Source organism: Canis lupus, chromosome 5 (genome assembly GCF_011100685.1).
Source record: "Canis lupus familiaris isolate Mischka breed German Shepherd chromosome 5, alternate assembly UU_Cfam_GSD_1.0, whole genome shotgun sequence".
In the NCBI taxonomy this organism is placed as follows: Eukaryota; Metazoa; Chordata; class Mammalia; order Carnivora; family Canidae; genus Canis; species Canis lupus.
The window spans coordinates 14,783,335-14,793,059 of record NC_049226.1 but is presented as its reverse complement, the minus strand read 5'-3'; the positions used below and the strand labels follow the sequence as shown (position 1 = coordinate 14,793,059).

Sequence of the window (9,725 nt, the reverse complement as noted above, 5' to 3'; positions counted from 1 at the left end):
TGTAGGGTCCTAGTCTTGGATGGGGATAGCTGCAAAATTCCAGTTCCGAAGCTGTCGGAGGCTCAGTGCAGATGGGGACGGTCGGGCCGGTGCTGGTACGGAGGTGCGAGGCCCGCGGAGCGGTCGCCGGAGAGAGCGGGCCGGGCGGCGGGGTTCGCGGGCGCGCGCCTCCTGCAGTCCCGGGGCCCGCGGGGCGCACCGCCCCTCCCCCCCTGGTGGCAGGTCCCCGCGGACGCGTTCGGCCCGAGCCGAGGGGGCGGCAGGGCGGACAGTGACGGGTCGTCCCCGCACCGCGGCGTCCGGAGAGTCCCGGCCCGGCCCGGCCCCGGCGCGTACCTCAGCCCTGCGTCAGCGCGCCGAGCGGCTCTTCCAGGCGGCGCCGCGGCCTCCCCGCGGCCCTCCCCGCGGCCCTCAGCGCGGCCCGGGCGGCTGAGTCACTGGCGCCGCGGCGGGCAGCGGCGCGCCCCCGGCCCCCTCCGGGCCCCTGCGCCGGGCGAGCGGGCGGCCCTCCGGCCGGGAGGCGGCGGGAGCGAGGGCAGGCGAGCCCGCGCGGGGGAGGGGCGGGCCGGGCGGCGGCGGCGGCGGTGACGACGCGGCGGGGGGGAGCCGAGCGCCGCGGCCGCCCGCCCCGAGCCCGACGTGGCTCAGCTCTTTCCGTGAGGGCGGTGGTGGCCCTTAAAAGGGCCTTTGTGGTGGCATGGGGGCCGGCTGCGGCGCGGGCGCCCCTCAGTACTCCTGAGAGGCCTGCGTGGCCTTCTTGCCGCCCGCAGGCGCCTTCGGCCCCACGGTGGCGCTGGTCTTCTTGGGCAGCAGCACGGCCTGGATGTTGGGCAGGACGCCTCCCTGCGCGATCGTCACGCCGCCCAGCAGCTTGTTGAGCTCCTCGTCGTTGCGGATGGCCAGCTGCAGGTGGCGGGGGATGATGCGCGTCTTCTTGTTGTCGCGGGCCGCGTTGCCCGCCAGCTCCAGGATCTCGGCCGTCAGGTACTCGAGCACGGCCGCCAGGTACACCGGCGCGCCGGCGCCCACCCGCTCGGCGTAGTGGCCCTTCCGCAGCAGCCGGTGCACGCGGCCCACGGGGAACTGGAGGCCGGCGCGCGACGAGCGCGACTTGGCCTTGGCGCGGGCCTTGCCGCCGGTCTTGCCGCGGCCCGACATGCTGCGCGAGGTAGAAGAGCTGTGAAGAGGGACGCCTCGAAGGGGGCAACGAACAGCCGCCCGCCGCAGTCCAACTGCTGCCGCGCGCGCCCAGGGGCCGGCCTTATAAGCCCCCAGGGCACACCTCCGCGCCCTCCTGATTGGCTCTCTCCTCGGGTACCCGCCTCCGGTTGGTTGCAGTTAACCCTTCAGTGACGCGCCACGGCCGAGGCAGCGCGCCCGCCGATTGGTCCGATTTGAAAACCTTTTGCCCGGGGAAAAAGGCGAGGAGGAGTGGTAGCACGCAGCCGGCCAACCCCTCCCCGATGTAGCCAATCCTTGCGAAGGGCGCCAGATTTAAACGCTACAGCTGGAGCCCAGAACCGGAAGGCAAAGAGGGTGGAGTCTGGGCCACCTCGAGGGCCTCTGGGAAACCGGTGCGGGCCCGGGATTTTTAAAGGAACGGGGTCGACACCACTCCCTTCCCTTCCTGGTCTGGTCATTCTTCTCTCCTTTCTCCCTCCTCCCATCCTGCAGAGGGAAATGAGAGAGGGAAGAAATGGGAACCCCTCCCGCTGCTCCCCCTAAAAACTTCTGTTCGGCACCAGAGAACAGGCAAGTCCAATCTTAGGGCTCTCCCTGCCACCTGAAGTATGAGGATTTCAGGGCTTATTCAACATGTTCTATTTGGTCTGTTCTTTCTGTTGACTTCTTGTTACAAGGAGCCCACTGTGCTGAAAGAAAAAAGATGGGCAGAGGGATAGGCATCCTCTTGGAGGAGGTACCTCCACCAATCCTCCCGATCTACCCTAAAATGCCCAAAATATACTTACAGGAACACCAAGAAAAAGACAACACTTTATTGTCACCACTGGGAGCACCTGGCCCCCCAATCTGCTCTTACGAATCAGAATACTTAATTTATGGTCAAATAATCAAGTGATCTTCGAGCCTGTGTCCCTCTCCCCAGCCAGGGTTCTATCCCCAGGCCCAACATATTCCTCGAGAGTCCGAGTGGTGGATAACTGCATAAAAAGCACAGTATCCCACTTTGGGAGGCCGCAGGGATGGGATAGAGAGGGAGAGCAGCAAGTTGAAGAAAGCCACAGGCAAAGTCCAATCAACAGTCAGTACAGGGCAAGACAGGCCCAGGATGTCGATCACAGCGGAACGGAATCGCTAAGTACAAAATCTGGAGAAAAGTAAGAGGTGAGAGAGGCCTGGGCCCGGAAGCTTGCCTGGCCCAGAAAGAGGCAGGCCTGAGTCAGGAACCCTGCAGACTATGCAGTGAAGGGCAAGGATTGGGGGACTCAGACATCGTAGAAGAGCCGGACAAGCTGGTACCGGATGGAGAAGGTGACAGCACTGCCAAGGATCTGTGAGGAGAAAGAAACACACCAGAGTCAGAGCCATGGAGAAAGGGAGACCAGAGCCAGCAAAGCCCTTCCCTGACCACACCTGGAGCAGCAGCAGGAGCAGAGTCAGGTTTCTCTCATGCATGGGCCCGAGAACCTTAAGGAGCAAGTTGAGGAGCGTCATGTTGTTACACTCCGTGAAGGCACCATCCTCATTCTCACTCTGGTGCACTGTCACTAGCTGCAGGCTCGCTGCTACCTGGAGGGGCCAGAGGTGGAGAGAACTTCAACTCTGCTTCAGCAATGGGGGATCTGCTTCATGCTTCCAGGCTCCCCTTGGATCTGATGCAAGCCGAGGGTCCCCAGGCCCTGAATTCCGGATGGTGGCCTAGAGCCTTACCTCCTTGTTACCCTGTTACCTTTAGAATAAAGTTGCCCAAGAAAGAGAGGCTCTTGGTCTTGAACTTGGAATAGCTCATCTCCAGTTTGCCTGTCTTGGTATTGAGTCTGCAGGGGGAAGAGAGCTTTATGTGACTGGGCCACTACTCCAAGAACTCTCCACACTGCGGTCAATTAATAGGAAGAGTACCGAAAGTGGAATCAGACAACCTGAAGATCTGTTTCCGGCTCTGCTTACCACTGTGTGATCAGAGCTGATCAGATTATGTGGGTGAATGTGCTCTGTCATTTATAAGGGCTAATTGCACGGAAAGAGCCCTCCTTTGGGCCCATTCCCCTTACACAGCAGATGCAGAAGGCTGGCTTTATGCATCCCAAGTGAAAAAGCTAAGATGTCCCTTTTAAGCCCCAAAGTGGCTACCTGGGAATGCGGTGGCGAGGGCAGGGTATGATATGCAGGAGCTGAGGCAGTGAGTAGAGGAAGTTGAACACCTGGGGCATGAAGAAGAGTAGCATGGTCTTGCTGAAGTGTCCCAAGATGCCCACCACGGCAAAGGTCATGCCAGCAAAGTAACAGAAGGTATCTCCCACAAACACCCGTGATGGGTACCTGTGTGGGGGAGAGGATCTGAGCCAGGAGGCACTATCAGTCTTTTCTCTCATATTACACGCCCTGAACCCTGGACTAGCCCTGACTCTAGTCCTGGCCCGGAGGAAACTCCAGATCTTCCAACAAGCCTCCAGAACCCAAAGCCCTGAATTCATCTCTTCTTGGGGGCTCCACAGCACTTGTCTCTAACTGCAACTGGGTAGAGAGTAATTGAAGAATATTACCAACTAGGCATCCAGAAAACACTCAATACAGGTGTGCGCAGGCTTAGCCTCTCCAACAGGAGTTGGGTCAGGACCAACAGGACCATACTTGCTACATGTTCACATGGCCCACTTACCAGTTATGGTAGAGCAATCCCAAGGTGGTGAAAAAAAAGGGTATCATAAAGTAGAGGGAAAAGACGTGATCATCCCGATAATCACCTTTGGAAGCAGGGGAAGAAGAAAAAGAAAGAAGGATGAGTTGATAAGGTACTTCCCCCTGCATAACTGGGTCCTATTTCTGTCTCAAGTTCTGTCCCCAGCTGTACTTTCCACCTCTTCCAAGTCCCATTCCAGAACTCACTACTTCTTTTGTGTCACTCAGGCAATTCCTAATATTCCACCTCATTCATGAACCCTTCCTAATACAAGTTGCTGTCTTCAATTTGGTTTAGATCATTCAGCCCAGGTTTGAATACTAGCTTTACTTTCTAACTGTGTGACCTTGATCATGACACACTTAAATTCTCTCGCCCTCTGTTTCCTCAACTGTAAAATATGGTTCATGAGAACACTTGCCACATTACAAAGTTTAAATGCTTTAAGAGTATTTTGTTTTAATAAGCACTGATATCCATCAGCCAAAGACCACCAGAAACACACCTGCAGTCAAAGCTGGGTTTACTGACGTGTAACAAGAGAGACACTGTAGACCACGCACCATAGGTAACCAGGGGATGCCTCAGTAGGGAAGTATTAGGAAGATGTGTTATAGGATTGTTTTGAGTAATTTGGGGGAGAAAGGAAGGAGGCAAAGTTTTGCCCAAGACTGGGTGCTGTCAGTGGAAGTAATTCTATGAGCATCTTAGTTTTCTCTAAGTAGAACCAAGTTATCAGAAGGAAGCAATTGCTCACCTTAGCCAGAAGAGGGAGATCCTAGTCATTTTTGTGGGATGCACAAAATGCAGTTCTGGCTATACTCAGACATGTTTATGGAGGAATCTGGGTTTGCTTTACTCTATCATGGACATAGAGTGACCTCGTCTGATTGTGAAGTTCTGTGAAATTGTTTATGTTCAGCAGAAGACCATGGCCTACCTATTAGTGCCAATTCAGCTGTCAATGACAGAGCTGTTTTTCTTTACATTTAATCTTAATATATTGCTTTTATTTTTTCCTGAATTCCCCAAAGCCAGGTATCAGGCAGTTTCCTTAATACTCAGACTCCCACTCTCACCTACCTTCCAGCTCCACCAGATTGAAGACGATGATGGAAGCAGAAATAACTAGCGACTGGCCTGCCTCTAGGCCATTAATTCCTGCTAGGATATTGATGGCATTGGTACAGAACACTGCCAGCAGCCCCATGTAAACATAATACAGGATCCCTGGGGGAAGAAGAGAGTAAGAAGTGTGCCATCCATAGAAATGAGGACTTAAGAATATTCTTCTGAGAAAAGTGGTGAGGACAGAGGATTGGACGAAGGACCAACAGAACGGATCTGAGAAGACACAGGAACAAGATGGGGACACTTGGAAGAGGATCTGGAGCACCAGGAATGATGCTCTGCTAGATTATCTCCCAGGGTAAGGGTGCCCCAAAGTAAGGGCCACAGGGACGTCAGTCACAGGGCTACTCACCCAAGTCCAGATGCAGGCCAAGAATCGGCCGGAAAGGCTTGGGCACCACAATGGTCGTGTTGCCAAAGTTGGTGAAATAGACCATAAGAAGAGGTAGCGAGGCAGCTGTAGGCAGCAGCAGCTTGTGGCGCCAGCGCAGATTCAGTACATCGTCCGCAAAGCCCAGGAAAATCATGCAGCAGATGGCAAGGAGCGCACCTATCAGGGCCACGAACTGGGGGAGGCTCGGGCAGGTCACCGCTCAAGCCTATGCCCACATCATCTTGCAAAAACACCCGTCTCTTCGCTCCTTCCTCAGCCCCTCCACCCAAACCCTAATAACCACAACTCTCCCAGGTAGCTCCCAGGCCCCAGCCCCAAGCAACCGCCCCCAACTCACCCACTTACTTCGTGATGGGGGAAGGCTTTACACTGCTCCTCCATAAAACAGTTCAGGAAGGGGAAAGGGATGAAGCAGAAGAGGATGATAAGGAAAACAGCACCGCTGATCACTCCCTGGGACTCTGGGCTGTGGCCCAGCAGCAAAGGGAGGGGGCGGGGGAGAGGAGAGGGGGCGTGGTCACTCACTAGAGCAAGCATTACAGCGATCTACGGGGAAGGGGGGTGGAAGGGCACCAGCGCTGGAGTCCCTGATACACCCGAGGGTCCCCTGTACTGCAACATCCCTTCCCAGAGTTGGCCAGCGCTGCCCTTCGTCTCCCAGAGCCCGCAGCTGTCTGCGGGGTTAGCGCTGCGTGTCCGCGGGGTCAGGCACCCCAGGTCCCGCCCTTGCCCTGCCGGCCCCCTCCCCGGACCCGGGTGCCACCGCTCACATCTGCTGCCGGCCGGTTTTGTTGAGGTCCTGGCCACAGAGGTGCGCGGCGATGAAGTGGCCACGGAAGGCGGGGATGAGGGTGACCGTGGCCACAAATCCCAGCAGCGAGCCGACCAAATTCACCAGCAGCGGCATCGGCAACTCCGGGAAGGCCCACATGATGACCAGCCAGGGGCCCCGCTCTGCCGCCGCCTCGGCTAATGGGCGAGCTGGGCGGTAGCCCGGAGCCCCCCGCGGGGAGGAGCAGCCGCTCGGCACAGGCTGGATCCTCCCACAGCGGCCTGAGCAAAACCCAACTCTGAATTGAGGCGCCCCCAGGACTCCCGCGAGCCTCCAGCGCGCACCCTCGGCTGTCCCCCGCCGCACTTGCCTCCTCACTGTTTCCTCCCGGATTTTGTTCGCAGAGCCACCGGCGTTTTGAAGCCGGCGGCGGCCATTTTTAGTACGGGCAGGCAGAGCGAGGGATGTAAGTGTTACTTTAAACCGCGTCCTTCCCTCGAGCGTCCTCACCACGAGGGTGTTGGGAAAACAATTAAAGACAGACCAACCAAAACGGACACTTTGCTAACACCGTGTTAAAAGTGTATAGCCCAAAGCGGAAAAAACTCCCTGCCCGGTTCCAAGATGAACACCTCCTTTTCCCACGTGTCTGACGCCGCTTACTCCAGGTTCCACGTCAGTTTTAGGACGCCGGCCGCGGGAGGTCCCGTTTAAAGGGCCACGATCCCGCGTTTCCCCCGGGGTCCCTCGGGAGCCGGGAAGATGGCTCCGGGAGGCCGGGGGTACGGCAGGAGGGACGAGGATAAGGAGCAGCTCCCGCTCCCCGGGAGAAAACCTGTCGCCAACGTAGTCGGAAGCCGAGGTAGACGCAGCCTGGTTCCCGGGAACGCAGCTACGGCTCGGAAGCCGATGTAAATCCTGGAGCCTAGGCACTTGAAAAGTCCCTCCCACTCCTCCCACTCCATGTTTTTCTTGTCCTTGATTCAGGTACTTTGCCTCCATCATCCCACCGCCTTCCGCCCCCGCAGTGGCAGCAGTTGCCGGGCAACCCCGCGGGGCGCTTCCCCACCGCAGGGGCTGGCAGTGCCCTCAGGTCTTGGGTTTCACCGCATTCTCGACTTTCCTAGGTCCTGGATCAGTGCAAGGTGCCAAGCTCCCAAACCCAGGAGGCGAGGCTGTGGCGCGTTGGAAACAGCTGAGGAAAGCAGGCTCCTCCGCCCCACACGTGGCTTCTTCCTGTTGCCCTGAGGAGCTCCCCCCACTCCGGGTTCCTCATCTCGGTCACCGTGCTTTTGGCTTGTGGCACCTGTGTCCTTGAAAATCACAGTTCAGCTTCTCTCCTGTCTCTCAAACCAGGTGTGAAATATCCCTTCTACTTGAAGGCAGCTCTAATTAGCAACAAGAACCATATATGTATGAAGTATACTTTATAAAGTAACCCCAGTAACATGCTTGATAGTGGTCCACCAGATTTTCAGTAACTATAATTGCACCGGTATTGTTTACCCGTGTTCGTGGACACGTGTGTGCGCATGCGCACGTGCATCTGTGCCTCTTAGACGGGGAACTCCCTAGAGGCAAGTGTTTTCTATTCCACACAGTAACCCCGTGGGGCTAAGGACACAGAGCTATCTGTCTACAAGGCACCATCCCACACTATGAGTCTGGGTCTTAAAGAGAGATAAATGGCCATAGGAGCACATGGAGAGAGAAATTAGTTGTGACCAGGGGAGGTGAGTAATTATCTCCAAAGGTTTCAGTAGGTGGCAAGAGTGGAAGGGCCTCCCAAGTAGGGGAAGTGAGACTCTAGGAGCAGGTGGAAAGGAGGAGCTTATGGGAGCCTCAGAGGAGGCAGCATTCAGTAATCTTGTTGATCAGGAGCAGGCTGAGACTCCCTGGAGGTTCGAGGGACAGTGTATCTGTTTCCTTTTTTATTAGTTGTTCAATCCTAAGAAATCTTCCTTCCTGACCCAGCATTGGGAACCTCTGACTCTTCTCCAGAGATCATTAGCCACCCCCCGACAACCCCCACTGGAACAGGGTTCGGAGGGGACTTGTTCAAAGACAACACACTAGGGATTCCTCATCCAATATCCATGTTATCATCAGAACATGGTTATTGGGGAACTTGCATTATAATCTCAGTATTTTTGTTCCCGTGATGATAAATGCCCAGTTGATTATCAGACTAATTAGGAGAAACAAACACAGGACTTGACCACACTTGAAATTTTGTGCCTTTCCTGGTAAAAATTGGAAGCATTTGCCTAAATGCTAACGCTGGTCCTAGAACTCATGGATCAGATGAGTTGTCAGTGGCTTCTGATGGTTTCTTGGGTTGAGTAGACAACATCTGAGGTGTGTGTCTCCTACAAGGAGGCCCTGTGAGCAAGGCCAATCTATTGTTCAGTTGCATTGCCTGTCAAAGCCCATCCCAAAAATGTTTTACAGTGCCAAAGAAGTCCATGAGACAGCTTTGGATAGTCTGGGGCAACAACACTTGTAAGATCCTATCTATGGCTCTTTCCAGGCAGTTGAGTTACTTTTTCCTTTTTTTCCTGCCTCTCCCCTATCAGTGTATCAAAAGTTGTTAGCTGAAAGCAAGCCCCATTCCATTGAGATGGCATGAGTTTTCAAAATGCAAGCAATATAGAAACTCTTCGTGTTGGCATGTATAATGGAATATTTTGTTAGACTTCTTAAAATTACAAAGAATTTACTAATCCCTACTATATTTGTGTGAAACTCTTTAAGTACTGGGGGACACAAAGTGATATAAATGTACTCCCCACACACACACAAAGAATCTGCTTTAGCATATTAAAGCACCTTGGTTAAATATGAGGGAAGAGAGATGAATCTTTCATCTTTGAAAGGCAGGGTCCTCACCCTTTTTTTTTTTTTTAAGATTTTATTTATTCATCTTATTTTAAGGGAGGAGAGGAAGAGAATCCCAAGCTGACTCCACCCTGAGCACAGAGCCTGACATGAGGCTCAACCCTACAACCCTGAGATCATAACCTGAGTCAAACCCAAGACTCAGGCTGAGCCACCCAGACACCTCGACAGGGTCCACATTCTTTTTTCTTTTTTAAGATTTTTTTTTTTTTTTTTTTGAGAGAGAGCATAAGCAGTGGGAGGGGGAGGGGGAGGAGGAGGAGGGAGAGGAAGAGAGACAAGCAGACACCCTGCTGAGTGGGGAGCCTGACATAAGACTCCCAAGATCCTAAGATCATGACCTGAGCAGAAGTCAAACATTTAGCTGAGTGAGCCATCCAGGCATCCCAATAGAGTCCCCACTCCTAAGCAGCTTCTTAATGAGTGGGAAAAGCAAACATGAACAACCAATTAAAGTATGGGAGAGAATGAAGTAACTGCTAGAGATCTAAGTAACAAGTGGAAGGAAGAATAGTGGAACTAACTAGGGAGACTCGTGAAACTAAATTGTGAAGCAATGTCTGGCAGGACAGGATCAAGTGGTCAGCAGAGGAGTTGAGGAAGTAAATCCATGAACTCAGAGAACTGAGATCCCTGGGAGGTTGGAGGGGTTCCTGAAGAAGAGTTCT

General features: G+C 54.5%; 2 protein-coding genes and 1 long non-coding RNA gene across 3 annotated transcripts; 1 reads left to right on the top strand and 2 right to left on the bottom strand.

The window, feature by feature from the left end:
- Positions 1-569: 569 nt before the first annotated feature.
- On the bottom strand, positions 570-1,261 carry H2AX (H2A.X variant histone). The gene has a single exon (XM_038535954.1). It carries the CDS (start codon positions 1,156-1,158, stop codon positions 727-729), a length of 432 nt encoding a protein of 143 aa, XP_038391882.1. The 5' UTR covers positions 1,159-1,261; the 3' UTR covers positions 570-726.
- A 721-nt stretch (positions 1,262-1,982) lies between these two features.
- On the bottom strand, positions 1,983-7,054 carry DPAGT1 (dolichyl-phosphate N-acetylglucosaminephosphotransferase 1). Its single transcript, XM_038535948.1, has 9 exons — positions 6,158-7,054; positions 5,733-5,853; positions 5,346-5,559; positions 4,946-5,092; positions 3,842-3,926; positions 3,313-3,501; positions 2,912-2,999; positions 2,596-2,751; positions 1,983-2,513 (listed from the first exon to the last, which is right to left on the bottom strand). Exons 1-9 carry the CDS (start codon positions 6,316-6,318, stop codon positions 2,448-2,450), a joined length of 1,227 nt encoding a protein of 408 aa, XP_038391876.1. The 5' UTR covers positions 6,319-7,054; the 3' UTR covers positions 1,983-2,447.
- On the top strand, positions 6,160-8,834 carry LOC119871800. Its single transcript, XR_005359189.1, has 2 exons — positions 6,160-7,146; positions 7,287-8,834. It is a non-coding gene; the product is annotated as an uncharacterized LOC119871800 (long non-coding RNA).
- Positions 8,835-9,725: the final 891 nt, after the last annotated feature.